The 23,504-nt window shown below is 37.9% G+C and overlaps 4 protein-coding genes, 1 long non-coding RNA gene and 1 pseudogene across 7 annotated transcripts; 2 read left to right on the top strand and 4 right to left on the bottom strand.

The window, feature by feature from the left end:
- Nucleotides 1–317: 317 nt before the first annotated feature.
- LOC147493709 (Remorin family protein) lies at nucleotides 318–3,441 on the top strand. 2 transcript variants are annotated; one of them, XM_086568851.1, is made up of 6 exons: nucleotides 318–385; nucleotides 472–527; nucleotides 703–869; nucleotides 1,111–1,910; nucleotides 2,077–2,158; nucleotides 2,792–3,189. In XM_086568851.1, the coding sequence occupies exons 4-6, from the start codon at nucleotides 1,123–1,125 to the stop codon at nucleotides 2,993–2,995; spliced, it is 1,074 nt and encodes a 357-aa protein (XP_086424977.1). In that variant the 5' UTR covers nucleotides 318–385; nucleotides 472–527; nucleotides 703–869; nucleotides 1,111–1,122; the 3' UTR covers nucleotides 2,996–3,189. The 2 variants fall into 2 exon arrangements, with proteins under 2 accessions (XP_086424977.1, XP_086424976.1); XM_086568850.1 differs by adding an exon at nucleotides 3,215–3,441 and having other exon boundaries at nucleotides 351–527; nucleotides 700–869; nucleotides 2,792–2,991.
- A 1,245-nt stretch (nucleotides 3,442–4,686) lies between these two features.
- Nucleotides 4,687–11,175, bottom strand: LOC147493708 (Rubisco methyltransferase family protein). Of its 2 annotated transcripts, XR_015198277.1 has the most exons (13): nucleotides 10,310–11,175; nucleotides 10,159–10,234; nucleotides 9,863–10,068; nucleotides 9,697–9,783; nucleotides 9,460–9,552; nucleotides 8,087–8,241; nucleotides 7,649–7,733; nucleotides 7,467–7,553; nucleotides 7,273–7,392; nucleotides 6,092–6,193; nucleotides 5,830–6,000; nucleotides 5,645–5,743; nucleotides 4,687–4,965 (listed from the first exon to the last, which is right to left on the bottom strand). XR_015198277.1 is itself a non-coding variant. In XM_086565377.1 (12 exons), exons 1-11 carry the CDS (start codon nucleotides 10,634–10,636, stop codon nucleotides 5,833–5,835), a joined length of 1,506 nt encoding a protein of 501 aa, XP_086421503.1. In that variant the 5' UTR covers nucleotides 10,637–11,175; the 3' UTR covers nucleotides 5,472–5,743; nucleotides 5,830–5,832. The 2 variants fall into 2 exon arrangements, 1 of the variants encoding a protein (XP_086421503.1); XM_086565377.1 differs by lacking the exon at nucleotides 4,687–4,965 and having other exon boundaries at nucleotides 5,472–5,743.
- A 226-nt stretch (nucleotides 11,176–11,401) lies between these two features.
- On the top strand, nucleotides 11,402–13,406 carry LOC147493707 (protein CYPRO4-like; annotated as a pseudogene).
- Nucleotides 13,407–16,336: 2,930 nt separating this feature from the next.
- Nucleotides 16,337–17,535, bottom strand: LOC147493706 (uncharacterized). The gene is made up of 2 exons (XR_015199789.1): nucleotides 17,354–17,535; nucleotides 16,337–16,601 (listed from the first exon to the last, which is right to left on the bottom strand). It is a non-coding gene; the product is annotated as an uncharacterized LOC147493706 (long non-coding RNA).
- A 2,029-nt stretch (nucleotides 17,536–19,564) lies between these two features.
- Nucleotides 19,565–20,727, bottom strand: LOC147493705 (uncharacterized). The gene is made up of 3 exons (XM_086567918.1): nucleotides 20,350–20,727; nucleotides 20,090–20,265; nucleotides 19,565–19,849 (listed from the first exon to the last, which is right to left on the bottom strand). The coding sequence occupies exons 1-3, from the start codon at nucleotides 20,414–20,416 to the stop codon at nucleotides 19,565–19,567; spliced, it is 528 nt and encodes a 175-aa protein (XP_086424044.1). The 5' UTR covers nucleotides 20,417–20,727.
- A 293-nt stretch (nucleotides 20,728–21,020) lies between these two features.
- On the bottom strand, nucleotides 21,021–22,144 carry LOC147493704 (uncharacterized). Its single transcript, XM_086569463.1, has 4 exons — nucleotides 21,984–22,144; nucleotides 21,625–21,915; nucleotides 21,431–21,533; nucleotides 21,021–21,342 (listed from the first exon to the last, which is right to left on the bottom strand). The coding sequence occupies exons 1-4, from the start codon at nucleotides 22,064–22,066 to the stop codon at nucleotides 21,046–21,048; spliced, it is 774 nt and encodes a 257-aa protein (XP_086425589.1). The 5' UTR covers nucleotides 22,067–22,144; the 3' UTR covers nucleotides 21,021–21,045.
- Nucleotides 22,145–23,504: the final 1,360 nt, after the last annotated feature.

Below are 23,504 nucleotides of genomic sequence, written 5' to 3'. Positions count from 1 at the left end.
TACAGAAACCGTTTGCAGACCTGAACCAATCAGTAATCACTGACTGAGACCCGGCAGTTAAATTAAAACCCAGATTCAATATATACATCCACGTGTCAACTCCAAAGGCTTTGCAGTATAAATTAATAACTGTTAAGAATAACCGTAACTCAAAAGTAACTGACAGGCGGCAGTTAAATTAACACCTAGATTCACTGTATTCGTCCACGTGTCAACTCTAAATTCTACAGTTGAAATTTATAGCCGTTAGGAGTAACTGTAATTTATATAATAATTTTTTCCACTGACTCTTTAGGAAACAGTGACAGTGAGTGTAGTACTTGAAAATAAATTTTTCTAAACTCTTCCCTAGATTAATGAGGTGAAAAAGTTCACAAGTTCCCAGGTAAAGGCTTATTTATAGATTTTATAACATTTGTTGGTTTTAGCTCATGCAAATTGTTTAAGAATTTTTATGGAAGGACAACACAGATCTTCGTTTTAGTCTAAAGCTAGTTCTGCACTTCAGCAACGCTCATGGTTTTAAGGTATGTAGTACTCCTTTTACGTTTTCTTTTATACTTTTTTTATCTTTCTGAAACACCCATTGTGAGCATGTGTTCCTGTTAGCTGTAGCTCTGCACTATTTGTCATTCTGTCTGCCCACTATGGTGATTTATGGTTTTGTCTGAAGTTCTCACATTTGGGTTTTTGGTGAAGTAGGTGTAGGTTTGGGGATTTACAAATGGTACGTGAGACTTATTTGAGTGAGGGGTTCCACTGATTAGTACTGCAGTGAAGTATTATTTGAGATAGCTTGGCCAGTCATTTTCTTGAGTAATTTTCATCGGGAGTGATGCTAACTGCAATGAAGGATTCTTGTTTATGAGGTATGTGTTATGCCATTTTTGTTCAATATTTGATATCTGAAGTCTGGAAGTGTGGATGATGTAGTTTTTGTTCAGCATTTTAGATTGTTACTACTCTTCAGTGATCATATTGAATGTACTTAAGAGTCTTGCTAAGAAAGTTATTTGATAGAACCATTTGAGTGACTGAAAAGCGAATATATTTTCTTTAATAATGTTATAAGCGCATTAGATCCATTTCAAGCTTTGTCAATCTGATTAGGCCAGAGGAAGAATGAGGTCTGTGGAGGATAAGGGATGTTTTAATTACGGATCTACACAGGAAATTTCCAACAACAATGCTATTAGTTTTGAGTTTCACAAAGGAAATGAGAAAAATCGAGGTTCTCATCATCGGATGGCATTGGGCAAACCAACCCCATCGAAGTGGGATGATGCCCAAAAGTGGCTAGTTGGATTGTCAAGAGGGGTAGAACGTAGCAGCCACGCAACTACCAAGCCACGCAACTCAAATGCTGATGATAGGAGATTAATAGCCCCTGTTCCACAAAAAGAGGATTCCTCTTCTAGCAGCTCTGATGAAGCAATTCAAGATGAGGGGGAAACAAAGAAAATTGATTCTAACGAGTCATTTTGGCGAATTAATAAGACTTCAGAAGAATCATCATCTGCCATTAAATCGATATGCGTTAGAGATATGGGGACAGAAATGACCCCCATTGCAAGTCAAGAGCCTTCAAGAACTGGTACTCCCCTTAGAGCTACAACACCTGCGGTAAGGAGTCCTATATCATCAAGATCCTCCACTCCTGGGAGATGCCCTCAAGGAGGACAATCCACTGAGAGTTACCAGACAGGACTTACGTCATTGGGGAACAGATGTGTGCCTGTGCCATTCTGTAGGGCTAGTGGTGAAACCAGATGGACTAACAGAGAGGAAGATGAATCTAACGCTTCCAAGATGTATGAGAACAAGAACTTAGAGCAAGCCACAACCCCCAATCCTCTAGAAGTCCGTGCCATAGCTTGGGATGAGGCAGAACGCGCGAAGTTCATGGCCAGGTTAATTACTAATCACTCTCTTCCTTAAGGTATTCAATCATTAATATCCAGTTGTCCTAACTGTTTATTATCTTGCTTGTCTCATTTTCTCGAGTATCATAGCAGGTGAAATTTTGGTACCGCTCCAGGTAAATTGACAAAAACCTTGTTCAAAATTTAATTTCAGGTACAAGCGTGAAGAAGTGAAGATTCAGGCCTGGGAAAACCATGAAAAAAGGAAAGCTGAAATGGAGATGAAGAGGATTGAGGTAATCACATTCATTCTTACCTATTATGAGCTCTCCCTTAAAATATCGCATATGTATGCATTTCTTGCCATGTTTTGCTAATATTCTTCTCGTTAAATTAATGAACTATAAGCAGGATAAAAAAAATTCTTATATCACATAGACATTTTACAATCATAATGAGTTTCTAGTTTCCTACCAGCCGATACCACTTAGTGTTAAACCATCTTTTGGAGACATAGACCCAACAAATATGTATCCATGAAGATTGAAGACCATGATCTCATATTTCTGAGATAATGCTAAAGTAAAATATAGGTCTGCTGCAAGAATTGTATTTACTTGACATGGGTCGGCTAGTAAAGTGCCATGAAAAAAATTTGGCCGATTTTAATATAGATGTACTTGAGGGTATGGTCATTTCACGGCGTAAATCTCAATCTAGTGTCATTCCTGTACTGTATGCGAAATCTAATCAACCTTATGGCGTTTGATGGTGGCTGCAAACTTTTAGTGAATTTGTTGTCCAGTGAGTTATGTAGTTTTGCTTTTATATCAAACACCGGCGTAGTGTATATATATATCATTATTTTCTCTTTTCTGCATTTTATTTTGTTTTTGGTCCAACCAACCATTTTGCATTCTTGGATGTAGGTTAAAGCAGAAAGACTGAAATCTCGAGCACAAGAAAAGTTGTCAAACAAACTTGCTGCAGCACGTAGAATTGCAGAAGAGAAGCGAGCAAATGCAGAAGCCAAGCTTAATGAAAAGGCTGCGAGGACCTCTGAAAGAGCAGATTATATGAGAAGGACAGGTCATTTGCCCTCCTCCTTCAAGATACCTTCACTCTGCTGGTAAGCACACTCTGCAGTGCCTTCCTGTAATACCAAATGGTAATTTATGTTATGTTGATCACTTGTTTCTACAAAATTTGTGGGTAATTGTTATACATCTGTTATGCTTCCATTTATCTGGTTATTACTTCCACACTGATTCATGTGCAACGTGTCAAACTATAAAATTTTATATAATTGCACATATTTTAGTGACCATTTTTGCTGCAATTCCTTTCAAAAGGTGCAGTTTGAGACATTGAAGAAAGCACAAAGGCGTGTGTATCTATGTTTACCGATAATCAAATGGGGGAAGGAGTAGAGCTACATAACGTTTTTAATGTTCTTACCTTGTTTGTAAAAATGAAGAAAACTATTTCTTACATTGGAATTGATTCATCTCCGTTTAAATATATTATACTACTAACAGTCTTGAGATGGTGAATGAAAATATAAGATCGGTTTTGTAAATGTTGTTGATTTACATAATGTGTAAAATCCTGTGGTGAGGATGATGATACGATTGATAATGTAGACTTGAGTTAAGTGAATAGTGGGAAGTTACTTATGTGATTCCTGTAGACTGAACAGCCCTAATAATAAGCTTGCGCTATACTGCCAAGTGCCAACTATCTGAGTTTCTTTTCATTCATGTCCTTAGCAACAACGAAACAGGGGAGCTTTAACTGAGTACTCCTTCCATCACTTTTCTTCTCACGACAGCTTTGCAACCTCCGCATACCAATACCATGATATTACTTTGATGTACATGTATGATGTTGCAGAAAATGCCATATACCATTTGACCTAGCCAAGATAAGGAATGAACATGGGTCATGGGAATGCTTATTCATGGAACACTAACAACTAACTCTGCCACTCCATCATTTAGTTATCCCTTGCTAGTTCCATTCAGGAGCATGCAAAATGCCCATCTCAGAGCATTCCCAGTGAATAAACTTAGCAAGGTCGTTTCCTGCAACTAAAGATTGAGTCCTATGCGGCTATGCCAGGTGTGGTGTCTTTACGGCGTTAAATGAGACAAAAAGTTTTTCCTCTTGTTTTTTTGCGGAAAATTAAGGAACAAAACTAATGTATCTCCTTGGTCGTGTTTAGGCAGTACAAACGGGTATCCACTTCAGAATTTGAATTGCAATATGGAAATCAGATGCCATAATGGCTTTATTTCAAGTTCAATGACACTGTCCTCAAACATACTCCATGCTTATTACATACTGAAAATCATCTCAGAGCTCGTAGAACATGACCTGAACCAGAATGATAACTCCGTTCATTCATTTCTCATCGTTGTTGCTCACAATCACGATCTCAAAAAGTACATAGGCGTCTTCCTCCAAATAATGAGCAGCCATTTCACATTCTCTCGAACCTTCATTTTCTTTCTGTAGCCAGTTAACCACCATCTTGTTAACCATCAAAATTTTGTTCAATTCAGCATTTTGTAATGGCAATTAGCATTGAAACATTAACGGCCTTTTTTTTAGTTCATGCATTTCCATCTCTTTTAAGATTTGACTTCAAGTGCTCACTGTTGAAAAAGTTATGTACGACTTGAACCACCTCCTTCCCCATAATCCCTGACATTTGGTCAGTAGTTTTGTTTCCGTTCTCCTTAACGACTTTCTTGATTCCTCTTAGAGAGGGACAACAAGTTCAGGTTAACCTCATAGATACAATCACTTCGAAGAAAGTACATGGTACAGCAATTCTAAATTCATGATTATCTATTAAAGCCACTTTTACATGTACACAGATTGACAGAGGAATGACCGAACAGGCCAAAAATTAACTAAAAACGCTGTCTAGAATGTACCAAAAGCTCTTTGTATAAATGTACATCAAGCGCTAACCACATATCAGAACATTAAGCACAGAGTTGCCCAGATCAGGCACTAATCATGTCAACAAATACTTGAGCCGCCCGGTCATAAATATAACTTAAAATGCCCAATCAAATCCAGCTTTGGATTGTAGCTGCCAATTTAAACGGAAATTAATCAGATATATCAAGAGTCATATTATTCTAAAAAAAAAAGCACTTCCATCAACTTATGTCTACACGTAGATAGTCAAATTCTAGCCACAAAAATAAAATCGTGCTGAAAAATAATATAATAATATCAGTAAGTACCATGTCAAGAGATGGACATTAAAATTGTTTTTGCAAACTGATTCCACCAACTTACAGTTTCAGTGAGTTGCCAGTTTCATGTCTAAGTGAACAGTGCCTTTTCTATAACCCTACCATGTACTCGTTAACACTGTAGCAGCTGAACTTGGGAATTAAAAATTTTTGGATTGACTACAGCGATTAAGATGACAAAAATGAAAGCCTTTGTTGCCACATGCAAAGTGCCCACTGGGCCACACATGCTGTTCAGTGAGGTGGTGAAATGCATGAGCTCCTTGGGCATGCAACCAGAAATGATTTAATAGTGCCTCGGATTAAATAAACCTGCGACGTGTAAAAGTCGGCTGTGTAGCTCCAAAAACCCATTCCTTAAACATAAGCCATGCTTGAATTCCTTCACCTATAAGCTATGCATTATGTGCATGCCACTTATCATACAAAGATCATTACAAATAGTGACATACGGATAAACCTATCTTTAAGGGAAATGATAAATACACAGGGCACACTGGACTGACTTACAGAAGTCCCCCTTTCTCAAAATAATATGGCCAGAGATATAATGATGCCAGAAACTCTCTCGGATTTGCAGGAATGCTCAAAAAGGTGATCAACAATTTTCTGCAGTTCAGACAGTTAACATAAATTACTGTAAACACAATTCTTCATAAGCCAAGGCCAAGATCCCATTAAGGAATTGTAATCACCTTCTACTTCAATTGTGGGGCATAAGGAGCAGGGCAGGGAGATACAGTGACATCAGGTAACTGATCGATCAGTCGAACTGTGGTCTGATAGCATGCATGTAGCATTTTCTTTTCTAACTTGACAAGCTGTGTAGCAACTCGTTTCCTTGGGTCCAGGTTGCAATCCGCCAACTAATTCAACAGAACATGGGAAGTATCTGAGCATAGGCCCAACATTGAAGTTTAAAATAAGACTGGAATTCTGAATGCATGTAAAAATTACCATAACTTCATCTTCCTCCAAGCTAGTAGGATATCGAGCTAGACAAGCTTCAAAATAATTGAAAAGCTGATCCAGAACTGCTCGTTCCATGCAAGGGCTCACCTGTCAGTAATAGTATTGGCTTAATTTAATGAAGAAAGACATTTCACACAGATTTATCGAAAAAGTACGAAGAAAATAAAATAAGAAGAAAACCCATATATTGGTTACACAGGTTTCATGGTTTCTGCCCTTATATAAGAAAAGAACCCAAGCATAAAAATGAGGTCCCAGAAAGATTTGGATTGTTCCTTGGAAAATGTTAAATATAAGTACCGAATTATCAACATACTAGAAAGAGATCATCAGAGCAGTAAGTAAATAGCACCCATAAAGAGTCTAATGCAGTATTGGGAAATTATCAACAATGTTCGCTAATTTTTTTAGCTAAAGAACTCCGCATAATGACTACCCACCTAGTTGGCATTGAGTGTGTCGCACGTCCTTGTGTTTGTAATTTGGCCTTTGTGGTTAGGAGTGTGACTAACATGACCCATGATTCGACTAAGGAAGAGCTTTATTAGACAGTTGCCCACCCCCTTCTGTGTGGTTAGGTTAGCTGTGTGCATGCCAGGGGATGACATATATTTTTTGGTGCACCTCTCTACAAGTTCGGCTTTTCCAGTAACTGGGCTTCAATAAGGTATTAAACTGTTTCATTCCTAGCAGGTTGAGTTCAAGTGTGCTCAAAAGCAGGTCAGGTATATGCCTAACGTTTGTGATCCCCGATCCGAATAAGTGGTGTTGGGTGCATGTCCACTCCCATGTGTGCTAGGTGTGTCATGCATGTGACCCATGAACATTTCAAGATACATTATAGTGCATTACGCTTTTAGAAACCCCAGTACTTGATGCTAGTTGGATTACAATTGAAACAGTGACACCACAATATTGAATCACCATCAGGCCAGAAAATTTTATTAGGTTTAACAGGTCAAGTAACTTAATCGCTTTGAGTAAATATAGAAGAATAAAAGTCTTTTTAAACAAAGCAGTTTACATTTACATGGATGCACTTGTTAAACACAAATAGTATGGAGAGGCTAAAGATTTTAGGGTCCATGCAAAGCTAGAATAGTCACCCACTTTTACACGGAAATCTTAAACGAGAGTTATTTTTGTATAAAAATGGAGCAACTTACAGGACATATAGGCCCTTGAGAAGAGATAACTGATTGCATCTCAGATGGGTCTGACACATAACCCAATCGCAGATAAGGAAGCATATCTAGAACAGCTTCCTTTTCTTTTCCAGCGTTTACCTGTAAAATATCATGATGCTCATTACAAATGGAACCACTATATTAGCAACAGATCCAGACAGAAAATTTTATACTTGAAAAACTTGCACAGATAGTTTCCCATTTCTTTGAGCAACCATTCTCTTGTCCTGATATTGAGGATCGTCAGTATTCAAGGATGCCTGGACCAAAAGGGACATGTAAGCACTATTAACCCATTAAAAAAATATGGGTAAAAGGTACCCTCAAAATAGAAGCAAGGGAGCAGATACTTCACCTCAACCAGCAGACGGTCGTAAGGATTATCTTCGTCAACAAAGCCATAGTTTATAAGCAATTTTGAATTTGGCTGTGGCCCGCACCTGCAAGGCAAGTCAATACAAAGATACTTCAGAACAAACTACACTAATTTTTAAATCAGAAAAGTCAGAATATATTAGTGATCTGCTAAAGTCCAAGCTGCAGTACAAGGGTATCAGGTATCCTACAATACAACAAGAAACACATGAATGTACAAAACAACATACAAGAAGAACCCATATCTCTCCGCACAACCTAGAAATTATTAGAACACAAACTTAGAAAACGAGTATTCCTCCACAAAACTGTCCCCGTGACAATGCTGACAGACAATGCGGGAAGGTACACAACCATTTAATATAATGGAAGTCGAACAAACAAAAAGTGGTGATCTGAAAAGAAGCAACTCACACACCAGATAACTATTGATTCCCCGGCTTTATAAGGGCGGTCAACCACCAGCTGGACACAACCTTCCCCAGCAGTCAGCATCGCCTTGCAGTTGCTTTTGTAAGCCAATAATGGAGGACCCAGAGGAACTAGAGCAAATCTTCGGGCCAAACTGACTTTCTGATTCACCAAAGAATTAAATCAGACAAAATTTGAAAATTTCCCGTCTCTTTACATCAGCAACATCTAACAGACTCAAAGTAAAGACACGTATAGTGAAGAAATGCACAAAAAATTATCTTTTCAAAATATATATGAAACAGAACAGCATCACAAAAAGGAAAGCATCAACAGGGCTGTGCAGCAAAGTCATTTAACCTTAACTTTTCTGCAGTACCAACTTATTTATGTGATGTAGATACTCTCATGTTACAGGTGTACCACAGTCACAACTTTCATCATTGTATGAGAACTTACATAGCAATCTTTGGCGTTCACTCATGCATTAACAACCACAAAAACAGTCTTATGAATAGGCCAGAGTTGCTAGCAACTGACATACTAGATACTACTTTTATCAGTATGGCAATCGATATCGAAGGGGTATGCATCTACGACCATTTCCAACTTTTGTGAATTGTCCTCTAGCAGCCGATGTTTGGAATCTATTCTTCTTTTCATTCAATAAATCTTGGGATCCACCACTAAGCATTTGAGAAGCCTTGGGTGAAGGAGTTGATTGCTGATCCTTTAGATTAGTAAAGCTAAATGGCTAGCGAATCATATTCGAAGCATGATTATGTGACTTAATTGAAGGAGAGAAACTTGAGTATCTTTGAGCATAAGGAGAAGGAACTTCGCGAAATATGGAAGAGGTCAAAGAGTGTTTTTTGATTGGGCTAGTACGTGTCCAGCTTTCACGGAGTAGGTTACTCTGATTTTATTTGCGATTGGGACACTCTTGTACTTAAGGTTTCTATGGGTATTACAGTTAACAAGCCTACTTGATTCATACCGATAACCTACTATCTCTATCTAACAAAACATATGTCAAAATTCATAGTCCTGACAAACATTGAAGGCAGAACGAGGTTTGACTATTACAACAGGTAGTATTCATAATGAACATGATTATTTATCAATCTATGACCATTCATGTTCATCAAAAACTGTTGGAGGAACTCAATACAATGAATCCACAATATGCACAAGCTTTAAAGAATTGCACTTGTGATTAAGGTAATCAGTGAATGTGAGTGTTAAAATGTATTATGATCACAAAAGAATCAGTAATTGTGAGTCTATACAAATATATGTATATGAAGTATTTTAGTCACAAAAGAATTTAGTCAAAACTTGAACATCATCAACATGCCTGGATGACATGAAGAATCTCACCTGCAAATGCACAACACAAGATTGAACTGCGACAAAAGCTTGTTTGAAAATCTCGAATGGGAAGGCCTCAGTCGGTATATCATATGGGTATTGCTGCAAAATGCAAAATGAACAATCGTAACGAATCTCATTAACATTCAAAACAAAAAGTTATTAAACTGAACCAATTCGCAGAACAATAAGAAATATAATAGATATTCATAGTTCTAGGCAACAAAATCTAAGAAAAATATTGACCTTAAAAAGAGATCCCGCCATAAACCAGACTGTATCAAGCTCATTATACTCCCTCATGATTCCCTCTTCCCTTAAAAGAACTTCAGCCTGCATTAAGATCACCAAAAATCGGTTGCTTGGTATTTTGTCGCATAAGTACGTCATTTTTATTTCACATTGATATTACCTTGGTTGGGCTCCCAGTGAGATAATCCAATTCATCTTCCGACCACAAAAGCGGTGACTCCACGGCAAGTTGTCCCCTCCCTCTTTGGCGATCGAGCTCCCTAATAAACGGGTACCAAAACGACTTCCTTCCTTGCTTCTTTTCATACATAAGATACAATGCCAAACACGCCAATTCAGATAACTTATTCGTCGTTAATAACTCCGCTACAAAAAACAATTAACCATACATTATTCTCACTACTAAAAAACAATATAAACAACAACAACAACAAATACTAGGGGGTGCTTACATACCAATTGTCTCATTCCCCAAAACTCTCTCAAGTGTAACAACTAATGAATTCGGAACCGTAAATGCCACATCACCCACCTGCCCAAGACCACCATTTACTTCAACAACATAATGAATAAAATGAACAAAAAGATACAATCTTTGAAACATTACCTGAAGATCTTGGCTAGCAACAACATAATGAATGGGTCTGTGTTTATTATTATCATAAGAAATAGGTTTATCCTTAAGTTGAATCTTGCAAGGAGGAAGTCCTTTACTATGCATCCATGACTTCAAATCAGTAAACTCCTCGTAATTTGCTTTCTTGCTTTCAGTAACTAATGATGAAGTGTCAGAAGCAAAGAAACATAGTTTTTTTTTACGAATGGTTCGAAGGTTGAGTTTTTGAGGTTGTTGGGTTTGTAGAAACGAGGTTGTTGTTGGGATTCTAGTAGTTGCCCATGGTGGAAGGTGGTGAGTACAACAAGTAGCGTCCATTGAATGCTGTTTTTTGAGTTGCAGGAATTTTTTTTGTTGGGGAAAAGAGATAGAGATTATTTTTTATGCGAGTCTGTGATTGGTTAGTTGCTAGTTTAGCATGCCACGTAGGTTAAATAGCCACCTATTATTAATCTTCTTGAAAATCACTTCCACAGTTGAGGTTCAATTTTTGTCGAAAAAAACACATTAAGCGCCTCACCACTGGGTTGCGTAAATTTACACAGCCACATCGGAACCAGATGGGATTTTAAAAGAGTTTTACACAACCGGTCTCATGCACCAAAATATACACATTAAAGTATTAAACAGGGAACCAATGCGTCCCATGTTTTCCCTCGTTATTGAGTAACCTCTCCCTCCAAAAAAAATCAACCTACCAATCTCTCCCCACTAAATTTTATTTTCATCCCTACTTCTCAAATCCTTGATAACCAAACCCACCAACCTTCTTAGCCTCCTTCAATGGATCCCAATAGATTTGAAAGAATTAAATTTAACAAGTCAATATTTGAAGATATCACTAGTTCTAGTTCGTCTTCATCTTCTGAAGATGATGAACTATATTATCCACAAGTAGAGACCATGATCCTCTCAGTCTATATCTATATAATAAGATAGGGTTTTTTTTTCCACTACAAGACAAAATTATAATAAAAGACAATCCGGATTATTTAAAAGACAAAATTATAATAAAAGACAAAATTATCCACAATCTAACGACTGCTGTGAGGCTGATCATCCTCGAATTTTAATTGTTGGAATATGACATTAACGGGAACGAATCCCACTTCGTTTTTACGGGCTTTTCTCACACCAAGTCGTAGATTCGAGTTAGAGCCTAGCATCAATTTCGTTTTTTTTTTGGCACTCCTTTTTTTCACTCACTATAAATATAAAATTTTGCCCTCAAATAAAAAAACACCTCCTGATATCCAAGCTTTGTTACGAAGTTTCAGGACTATTTGTTTGAGAATGTTTAAGGGGTTGTAGCTAATGAGGCTAATAAGGTTTATGGGAAGGACTTTATAAGGTGGGCAAAGGGGGAGGTGGCGGATGATTTTCGATTTGGGAGGGTGTAGAAGATGGGGGTGGCTTGGTGAGGCTACTCAGAATTTGATGGAGGAGTTTGAGGAGGCAGCACAAGGAGGAGGAATACAGAGTTTGGCATTGGGTGCTTTGGAAAATAGTTTTTTGGTTGGTGGTTCTGGTGTTGAGGTTGTTAAGAATTTTAGTGATGGGATTCAAGGGAAGGGTGTTTATGTGAAGTTTGATAATGGGAGTTCTAGATTTGGTTCACATTTTGGTCATTCGATTTCGACACCGAAAAAAACTCTTCTTATGAGGGCTGAGACTAATACGCTGCATATGAACTCGACTACGAGTGAGGTTAGTTCTCATTCGACTGGGCTTCATCAGCTTGATATTGAAACGAGGAGGATAGTTTTGGAATGGAAGTTTAAGAAAGAGGGGATTGATATTACAATGAGAGATATAACTAACAATAGTAAGGGGTCTCAGTTGGACCCTTTGGCATCGACATCCTTGGGTTTGGATGATAATAGGATTTGTAGGTGGGATAAGCGTGATCGAAAAGATATGATTCAGAATCTCGCAAGTGAGAGAGTACATCCGTCTTGAATTGGACTCAAGGACATCAATTTTCTAGAGGGACGAACTTTCAGTGTTTTGCCATTATTGGTGGTGGTTCAATTGTGGTTGGATCTCTTGATGGTAAAATTAGATTGTATTTGCCATTACTAGTGGTGGTTCAATGTGTCATGAGTGCCGTCTGACACGGGAATCAACTAGTACTTCCAATAATTCTCAACGAAATTTATGAATATAGCTAGGGAAGGTCTAGGACGAGGTGGTTCTAAGAAAGGAAGAAAATACATTTTACGGGACAGGGGAGAATGTCATCAGCGTATTTTGAAAGATTACTTTGTCGATTGTCCGAAGTACCCAAAGTCCAAGGTCGATCATGACGTGTACTTCACGCAAAGAGTTGATGGAATAGGTTGATCTGGGTTATCAGGATTACAAAAGTGTATGGCTGCAATCCAAATGTTTGCGTATGGATGTGCAACAGATTTTCTCGATGAATATATTTAGATTGTTCAGAGCACTGCTATTGAGAGTTTAATTATATTTTGTAATGTTATCATCCAGTTGTTCAAGGAGAAATACTTGAGAACACCGAATGCGAATGACATCCAACGATTGCTTGCGCAAGGGGAAGAGTGTGGTTTTTCAGGCGTGCTTGGGAGTATAGATTGCATGCATTGGACTTGGAAAAATTGTCCAACTTCTTCATGGAAAGAAACACATGTTGGTCACAAGAAAGAACCGGCAATTATATTGGAAGTTGTTGCCGACAAGGATTTGTGGATATGGCATGCATTCTTTGGCATGTTCGGCTCCCACAATGACATCAATGTATTGCAACGCTCTAATGTCTTTGAGCCATTACTCAAAGGAAATGCTCCTACGAGCAATTTCATTTTTAAGGGGCACGAATATCAAATGGGGTACTATCTTTCAAATATTGTGCTAACAACTGGAAGGAACTAATAAGGTGATTGTTAAAGGTTCTTTTGTTTCTGTTTCATAAGAATCAGTGTCTTCTGATTTATGGAAGAAGTGTGACAGTGATAATTGTTACTGCTTTGACAGTGAGAGTGAAGATGAGTTTGGACAAGCATATTCAATCACTTCAGCTCATGAAATGGACGATGATGGGAGCTCTTTTGCATCAAGTACTATTTAAAGGTTATCAAGAAGAAATGTTATGTAGTAATTTACAATTATGCAATTGTTATGAAAAAGAAAAGTTAATTATTATTGTAAAGGTGCGTTTTGGTCTTTCCATTTACATACAAGGAGGGAGAAGGAGAATGGATTAGAATATGGTCAAGACCGAGTTCGTCGATGAGCGAACTACCTACGTATCTTCTCTTGATTCTGGGGGGAGAGAAGAATCAGGTCTGGCGTAGTTCATATGGGGAGTATTTATAGGTGATGAAAGTGAATCCTCACCCAACACGTGTAAATAACAGCACAAATGTAGGGTCAAGATTGTGGAGGCGTGTGAGAATTGTGCTCATAGGTCTGCTTGTAATGATGGGGATTAGTAGCCTGGCTTAGTAGCTTGCGGCAGTGGTCAGTAGCTGGTGGCAGTGATTTGCGTATGTGTAGCTTCATTCATGATTGCTTCTAGAAGATAAGCTGAGTCACAATATAGAACGATCTGTGTAATGATACGAACTGTTCTTGAGCGATCTCGTAGCTTGTCGATGCGATCTAGTGACATAGATCGGCGAAGTACACTAGAGATCGGTGTGGTATTTCCACTATGTTGAGCACGTGCTTGATATTCCTGAAGGAGAATATCACTCTCTCACACAGCCCCCTCTCAGTAGGTCGTGCCGGTCGTTGAAGCGATTTGCTAAGAGAACACAGTAGCGCGTGTGGAGCATGTCTAAAGAGAGAAGCTAGTGGAATGAAGTGGAAATACCCAACGAACTATGGAGATCGATCCGTGCTATCTAGTGACCTGATGGGCGAAAACATTTGACACGTGTACGGCATGTGAACGGATTTGAGCAATTGCAGAGAAAACGTGTCATCCTATTTTTCGAGATTTGAAAAGACAAGACAGCTTGTTGGAAGTCGTGTGCGGCTAGGGCTAGGATGTAATCATAACGCTTTGGGAATTGGAGGGGCGGTTATACAAAAACTACGTTGGCTCTCTGAAACGCCATTTTGTTGCTTCTCTTTGCAGAAAAACCTCACTACACCAAGAGTCTTCAGGTTAGTTTTCACTACACCAGAATTGCTTAATATCGACACCTTGTTAGGACTGTTGACCGTCCTTAATGTAGGATTGCAAGAACCGTCCTATATGGCCTAAGCTCGTCGTATATTGGCATTAAGGTAAAATAAAGGACGAGCTTTTAGTGTAGTGCATTCACGACGGTAGCAGTAGTGCTCGAATTTTCAAGAACTCGTCGCGGGGTAGTTTTTCATTCTCGCGCTCATTATACCCAGTTAGAAACCCTAGTGGAAACAGAAGAGATAAAAAAAAGGGTGATTGCTAAGTTCTAACAAGCCGTGGGTTTTGTCACTGAATCAAGACCTCTACTGTGAAATTGTAAGCTCTCTCTTTCTCCCCAAACCATAATATTTAGTCAATGCTTTAAAGCTTCAAGTTCGAGTTTTTTGGTCCGATATTTGTTTGTTAAACTGAAATGGGTAAATTTATTTTGCCAGAGTTCACTCAAATCAAAGTTCCTTCTTCAAATCGAGGTAAATTTCTTCCCTTTTTTCATTCTTCTTGTTTTATTATTATTATGGATTCAATGGCGTTTGCTGAACCGTCGAAAATTTAACAAAATAAAAAAGAAAACCAAAATTAATAACTTAACAAAAAATAGAACCGTCAGCATACTTACCGAAACAGTTAAAAATGGAAGTTCCCATCGCACCCTCACTTCCTAGTTCATCTTACAGTCTTCACTTTAATTGGGGTTGATTGACACGTGTTTAAACTAGTTCGAAAAGGGATTTTTATTTTAGTTCGATTCGTACTACAAGCTAGGTTTTTATTTAGATCGAAAAGTAAGTTTTTTTTAGTGTATTTCTACTTTGTTCTTCTCTTAAATTATTTGCATATAAATATACTTGTTGATGCATATCTTTTTGCCGTGGGAAATTTTGTATACTCGTAAATTCATTCTATTCTATGTATTGTTTTTATTGTTGTGTGGAATTTTTTTGCATTTTTATATATTGGAAAATAGAAAGAGCATTACCGATGGTTTTTTTCCTCGTGACATGGATGTTCACTATTGTTTGGTATATAGAGTAGTTATGAATAGGCTTTAAGTCTTTAATCTTTTATACTAATATATATTGTCTTTTTCTTATATGATATTAGTCATCTTAGTTAATTTGTCTGTGAAAATACCCTGTTATGTCTTGATTCTTCTGTTGAGTGAATTTTTTAAAAGATACTGCAATATAGTGGATGTGGTAGTTGAAGATGGGGGGTGAACTGTTGGGTTTTAGAAAAGAAACAGGAACACCGTAGTCATGTAGCACAGGGTTTCTGGGTTGAAAGTGTTGTCTGTGAGTTTGTAGTGGTGCCCTAGGCTTAGGCCTTGTATCTTGTGGGGGGTGGGGGGTGCTCTATTCTTTCTCAGGCTTTGGCTTCTCCCCTATGATGTGCACTGTTGCCTGGTTCACTACATCAGAAAACCTCATAAACGACGGCAAAAACCGTCCTAAAATGAGATTTACGACGGTAAAAATCGTCCTCAATTACAATATATCCCCCTCATGCGCTAATATTAACGACGGAATATATTGTCGTATCATTAATTAGAAAACGACGGGATAACGACGGGATATCTTGTGTTAATATTAACGACGGAATTTATTGTCTTAAAACCACTTCCCAAACGGCTTTATTTTTTTGAATATGCAACCACTTAGACCGTCGTAATATTTATTTTTAATTTAATTTTTTAATGTTTAATATTTTGTTTATTTTTTCTATTTTTGACATTATTATTATTATTATTATTTCTATTTTAACATGGAAGGATCTTTTTTGGGTTACTTGTGCTCCGAAATATCCAAAAAAAGGAACATACATGTAAACCATGCACCATATCCAAAAAAAAATAAGAACATACATAAACAACTTGTAATTTCAAATTAAAACATTGAACCAGTAGTACAACTTAATATTCGTCTTCTTACAAAAGAACATACCTATAAGATTTACATCTGACATAATTAAACATCGGTGTACAAAAAACATATCATATAATCTAATCCTTCACATGCATCGTGATATACAAAATTGCTAAAGCTAAGACCTATACAAGCATCTTCCAAAACCCCCATAAACACCGATATCAAAAAGAGGAGATGAACTTACAAAAGTCACATCCACATCCTGCAAACAAATTTAAAGTACATATGTATTAGTATCAATCGAAAACGTTAATATAAGTTACTATAAGATCTTAGCAGAGGCAAGAGCAGTTCCAGGTGGTCCAGTGGATTAAGCCATCAATCATTGAAAGGTAGGACAAGTTAGCTGCCCCAAGTCCGATCGTAAGTCCGTTGGTCATTAGTTTGGAGTATATAAAGAATAGGAAGTCCGGTCCGCTAGTAGGAGGTATTCATAGATAGTCACTCGACAGCCAAATAGGCTTAATAAGACCCGTTACCGCGATCTCAATAGGTTACTTGGCGGAAGGCTTCTCTTCGGATCAATCCCCTCACCCTTCCTTTATATTCTCTAGGGCACAAGGATAGAGTCCCGTTCTCCGACTCACGAGAATAAGGATTAAGTCTCATTAAGTTGGACTCATTTTACTTGGATTCTCTATTTGCTTCGTACCTTCGCCAAGAAAGCAGGAAAGCTACAGAAGCAATAGTAAGTCAAGACAACATAATCGTGAAAGAAAGTCCTCGCGAAGGGCAAGTCAGTCATTGGGTAAGTCCGCTGGCATCTCTGTCTTTAACCTACTCCCCTTCCTCCGGTCACTGAAAACAAGCTTTAGCAAATGCTTTCAATTTCATTGCCTAGGTATCCTGTGAACTCCCAGGTCCGCGGGTACACAAGAAATGGGAGTTTCCTAGCGTATTAGCTATCATAATCCTATTGGAGATCAAAATATATAAGTCAGCATATATATATACCTAACAGTTAAAGACGGTAAAAGCTTTAGGCCATTCGATAATCCCGCCTATCTCCTCCTCCCCAAGAGTTTCCATGTGTGTACTTTGAGCAGTAGGTACAAGCACCAAATCCAAAACAACATCATAAGTCTGAATTATTTCTTGATTGCCTTCTTCTCCTAAGATAGCCCTGCCACTCGCCACATGCACCTGACGCGTTGAGTACAATTTACAACTCACCGAGCTTAGCTCGGAGGAAATCCATCCGGTCTTTGGTCCGTGATGATTCGCTAGACATAGATTTAAAATGTAATGGCAAAGTTAAAACAATGAAAGTTTGGATCAAATATGCAATAACTATAAAAGTGAAAACTTACATGAGAAGAATCGGGGAGAGAATTGTGCATTTGACCCTTGAGCGGACTTCATGATGTTGACATCTTCTTGCATCTTTTGGTATAACACTTTCGGGTTTTCAACCTCTCCCACAAGAGTGATTCTTTTTCCTTTCGTTTTTGAGTTGATACTTTGCGGGGGCTGAAGCATCAAGTCCCCTTTTAGTAACCCCACTACCCATACCACGCACGCACCGCGACCCTTAGAATCGGGACCATAGACATCGTCAATGGGTCATGATCCAAATCTAACAAAGTGCTAGAGGGATCATTTGCAGCAATTTCCTTTATGCTTTCCTATAAAAAGATAACTTGTATATTAGTTAGAAGATACTACATGACATAAAAAATTTACCACTTATTAACATTCTTACCACTTCATCTCGATGCTCTTCGGTGGGGCAAGTGCCGTCATCATTGGTATGTAAAGCGACATACACGAGTGTTCTAGTAACAAGAGTGTTAGGATTCTTTTCTTTCTGAAATGTCAGAAGAAACAATCTATGTTATATACAAAATATGACCACCAAACCAAATATGACAAAGCATCCTCCATTTGCTAAAACACTTGCACACACCTAGCACCAACCCACACACATGCACAAAGACAAAATAACACTACAACACACATGTACCAAGACAATTCAGACCACACCACCCACCTGCACTCAACATTCAGACAACACCATCCACCTGCACTCACCCACCCAACCTTCACACACCCACCAGTATTCACCTACCCACTTGCACACACCCACTAGTAGTCTCCCACCCACTTTCCAACACAATTTAGACCACACCATCCACCTGCATTCACTCACTCAACCTACACACTCCCATATTCACCCAATCAATAATACAACTACGAATAATAATAAACCGAAATATAACACCTGTGAATTCTCTCGACATTCACCAATCAATAATACAACTACAAATAATAATAAACCGAAATATAACACCTGTGAATTCAAGTTTCAAACCTGATTCAAGTCATTCTCCTTGGAATTTGGAACGCAACAATGAAAACAGTTCGACAAACGGAGTTATAACGAGAAAGTTATGACCAAAACAATATAAGTTCTAATTAACCCAATCAAAACTTCCGAAAATTCTTGTTTGAAGTATATTGCAATTTCATATGGGAAGACTTGTTGCAGTCCAAGTTTAGTGGCTGAATGCATAATAAGAAAACATAAGTAAACTACAATCAATGAAAATGGTTTTATATCATTCTAAACAAGTATTGTGTGCTTTAGTTCAAAATGTGTCATAAACCTTACTTGTGAAACTATGAATTAACTTGTACCAAAAATCAGCACTGAAAGCAAACTTCAATTCAATTCTAACTAAATTAGAACATAAGTCAATTATTGAGAACATTCTCTAGCAAGCTCCTAACATGGTGGAAATAAAGGGGGAGGAAGACACCTACCTCAAACCTTGAGCAAGCCAAGCTATAAAGAACTACAAGAGTCCAATCTTCAAGAGTGAATACTCCCAAACGCCATTCCCCACAAAAGTTGCGAACCAAACTATTTGGAGTTTCCAATTGATTGTTAAGAGTTTCAATGGGGGTGAGAACGATTAGAGGATGAGTTTCTAGTAGCAAAACACCCATACTTGTCGCGAAGAACCAAACCAATATAAAGAACCAAATGTCAAAATGAGGTTACTACACACCCACCAAAGATCTCCCACCAATATCCACCCACAAAAAACAGCCCAACCCCCACCCATCAGACTCAAACACGACATAGTATGTCTAATAAAACTATTTGCATTCTTTCCATAAGTAAATAACAAAAATATTATCAAATTATTACCATATCATGAGCTAATCTCTAGCTGAACCCTTTCTACCGGATCTGTGGCGTGCTTTTGCAGCCTCCCTAGAGATCTTGCCTTTAACACGGCGAAGCTTTGCTGCTTCCATAGACTCATTATCAACGAACCTTTCCCAATCTTCTTGTCTCACACAACCAGGGCAATTTCTTTTCCTTTCTTCATCTGTACGAAATTTGTCATGTATCTTCCTTAGTTTACTCTTGTACTTTCTCCAATATTCATTAGCTTTTTTAAGGACTAGTGCTTGTGTTGTTCCAGTCACTACGAATTCTTTCTACAATGACGATAACATCTTAGTCAAAAATAATGAAGTAAACTATTAAGTAATGTACACTGACCAACAATAAAGGACGGCCAAAATATAGGATTAAAACACTAGCTATGAACATTTCAGTAGTTCTAAAAGACACTCACTGAAATCACAAAGACGGCGGTGAAAACGGTTCGTAAAATAGATTTGACACGAGAAAGATATGACCAATACAAGATTTAATCCACATAACACCAAACTCACCGAGATCAGTTCCCAGATGAGATCTTTCTTTTGGTCGGGTACCTCTTTCCACCTTTGGAACACAATTGGAGCATGGGCACGACTGATTTCACCAAGGGAACTAGAGAAATCTGCAGATTTGTCTCCAACAGGTCTTCCATCTTCATCAAATAGAACAAGCTTCTTTTCAACAATTGCTACAACAAAGAAAAAAATACTTTAGAAAAAAATAAAATACGCGAATCATATAATTTCCAATAAGTAAACAATACATTACTTACCATCATCACCATGCTCACTTTGTCCAGATCTAGCCCCACCCTCAGAATGTTGAGATTCGGAAGACATTATGCTGAAATCTTTCGCAAAACATCAATAACTAACTTGAAAAAAAAAAACATGGCGATAAAAAAATGCAAAAATTACGTGATGGGCAGCCAGACCTAGTACTCATAACAAATACACTTTCATCTATTACACTTTAACCATGAAGACTCACCCAACAAAACAAGTCCACACAAAAAGAACAAGTACAAACCAGTACATACAAACAGGATTTGCATTTTAACCAAGGATTGCGACACATGAAGTACACACAACATTACAAAATGAACAAAAGTACCATAACAAAAGTGTTGTTGCTCTTTTAAAACTTAATCAACCCATGATCCTTCGTTTATCTCTTCATCTACCACCTCATCCACTAATGTGGATCTAAAAGCATCTGCATTCACTCTTGAACGAAAAACCAGAGGATCCTCATAGGAATCAACATCTCGGGTCAACTTCTTAGGAGCATCTAAAACAACATGCCAATCATCTCTTTTGGGATCTTTGCAATAAAAGACTTGGTGTGCATGAGAGGCAAGGATAAAAGGCTCATCATCAACTTTTGAATTGTTCATGAACTTTCTAAAATTCACAAAAGTTAACTTTGTTTCCGGATCAATCCAACATCCATTTACTCTATCTTCTGTTCATACCCAATCACAACAAAAAACTGTTTGCTTGAAATCAATATAATCCAGCTCAAGAATCAAGTTAACAACACCATAATAGGTCGCATCCCCATCAACATAGTTCTTATCTTTAGCGCTTGCCCTAAAGCTTGTCATAGCATTCATGGTAACCCCGCTGTTTTGTGTTGTCTTAGAAATTTCAGACTCCGCTGTGCAAAATGTATACCCATTTACACTATATTGGTTATATGAGGTAGCTTTAAAAGACGGGCCTTCAGCAAGCCTTTTCAAAGTGGACATCTCCTCTTTTTCCAACTGGTGAGGTGAAAATGCATAATGTTAGAATTCTTGTATAACCTAAATGTCAGAAATTACTAGAGAGCTATATATGGCTCATACAGACCTGTTCTCTAAGCCATGGAATAAAATTCAATAGTTTTTCGACTGTTTTTCCCTTTCGCCCTCTCCTCCTAGCTGGGTGGTTTTGTTGGTAAGACTCGTATTTCCTGTTTAAGAATAGGCATAAGTACAGAATGTTATCTACTAACTAGATTGGACATTAAAATTTATGGAATTTTAAGTATAAGTTGTGCATACTCTCTCCATAGAACAGCATCTTTAGAGCACTCTAAAACCCATCTTCTTGCTTGCTCGTATTGCAAATTTGAAAGCTTGTACACCCTTCCCTTTCTACCCATAGGATGCTCACTTGAACATCCCTTCTCTTCATCCATGAATTCTTTCCTTCCGCGACTATGACTTCCATTTCCACCTTCTGGCATGTATTCATTACAGTATAATATCGACTCTTCAACAAGGTAGCGCTCCGCAATACACCCTTCTGGATACCTTTTATTCTTCACGTATGTTTTGAAAGTTCTCATCATCCTAAAACAAGACACTAGTTAAACATTTTCATTGATAATCATCAATGAGCAATTAACTAATTCACTAACCTCTCGAAAGGATACATCCACCGAAATCTAACAGGACCACATATCCGTGCTTCCTCTGCTAAGTGCACTACAAGGTGTGTCATCGAAACAAAAAAAGAAGGTGGAAAGTACTTCTCAAACACACATAAAACTTCAACAATTTGTCGACTTGCAAGATCAAGGTCCTTTCGGCAAATAACCTTGGCGCAAAGGACATTGAAAAATATAGACAGTTGTCTAATGGCAGCAGCCAATGGCTTTTGAGTCTTGTAGGCGACATCAACAAGATCCGCAATAATAATTGTTGTATAACAATGTGATAATCATGTGATTTAGGACACCTGATTTGAAGGTCCTCCATGTTCACGTTATACTTCCAATTAGAACTGTACCCAATCGAAACTTTCAATGATTGAAGGGTTTGACAAAATAACTTCCTCTCTTGCTTTGAAAGTAAAAAGGGAGCATTTGGCAGAAATGTTCTATTCCCATTTTGGATTGGCCACATTTTTTTTCCGGATATTCAAATCCTTAAGGTCCAAACGAGCTTGAAGGCCATCCTTAGTCTTACCCTTCGTGCCCATTATTGTAGCTAAGAGATTTTCAGCCACATTTTTTTCCACATGCATGACATCTACGTTGTTACGGACATCCAAACTCTGCATATACATTCAAATTTAAATGATTAAGTAAATGTTAATACAAAAATGGAATTGATAGCTATTAATATTGTACCTTCCAATAAGGCAACCTAAATAGGATTGATTCACTAGACCACGGAGTCAAATTGTCATCCTCAAGCCTCTTTCTTTTCCTAGCTGCTACTTTTCCATACACATATTGAAGGTTTTTAACTTTTTCAAGTACCTTGCTGCCAGGCAACCGCTTAGGAGCTTTTCCATGTTCTTCTTTTCCATTAAACTGAGATTTTTGTTTTCTAAACGGATGTTCATCAGGAAGAAAGCATCTGTGACCCATGTAAGCTTGTTTCATTCCATGTTTAAGCCTAATTGATGATATATCTTCACCGCAGATTGGACAGCGCGCTTTCCAAAGATTTTTGCAACCCGAAGGTAGCCATAGGTCGGGAAATCTTGTATGGTCCACAAAAGTATAGCTTTCATTGTAAAACACTTTTACTATGAGAGTCATAAACTTGATCCAAGATTCCACAAATCAATCAAATTCATCCACTAGCGGTTCCAAATACACATCAATGTTTCTTCCCGGACTGTTTTTCCGTGAATTAACAATGATAGCATAGTAAATTCTTTTTTTCAGATGCAAAAGAAGGTGGAAGGTTGTATGGAACAACCATTACGGGCCAACAACTATAAGAAAGGCTCTTGTTTCCGAATGGATTGAATCCATCAGTTGAAAGCCCTAACCGAACATTACGTGGCTCAGCGGCAAATTCAGGATATCGCGGTATCAATTCCTTTCCAACAAGAAGAATCGATGGGTGGCGATGTATCCAATTGGGGAGGCTGATTTGAAATGCCATGTCATCATCTCAAAGATCCAAGGAATGCTAGAAAGTAG

The sequence above is a fragment of the Coptis chinensis genome, chromosome 6 (genome assembly GCF_015680905.1).
Source record: "Coptis chinensis isolate HL-2020 chromosome 6, ASM1568090v1, whole genome shotgun sequence".
Taxonomy (NCBI): domain Eukaryota; kingdom Viridiplantae; phylum Streptophyta; class Magnoliopsida; order Ranunculales; family Ranunculaceae; genus Coptis; species Coptis chinensis.
The sequence above is the reverse complement of the archived record's forward strand: the minus strand, read 5'-3'. Positions and strand labels throughout refer to the sequence as shown.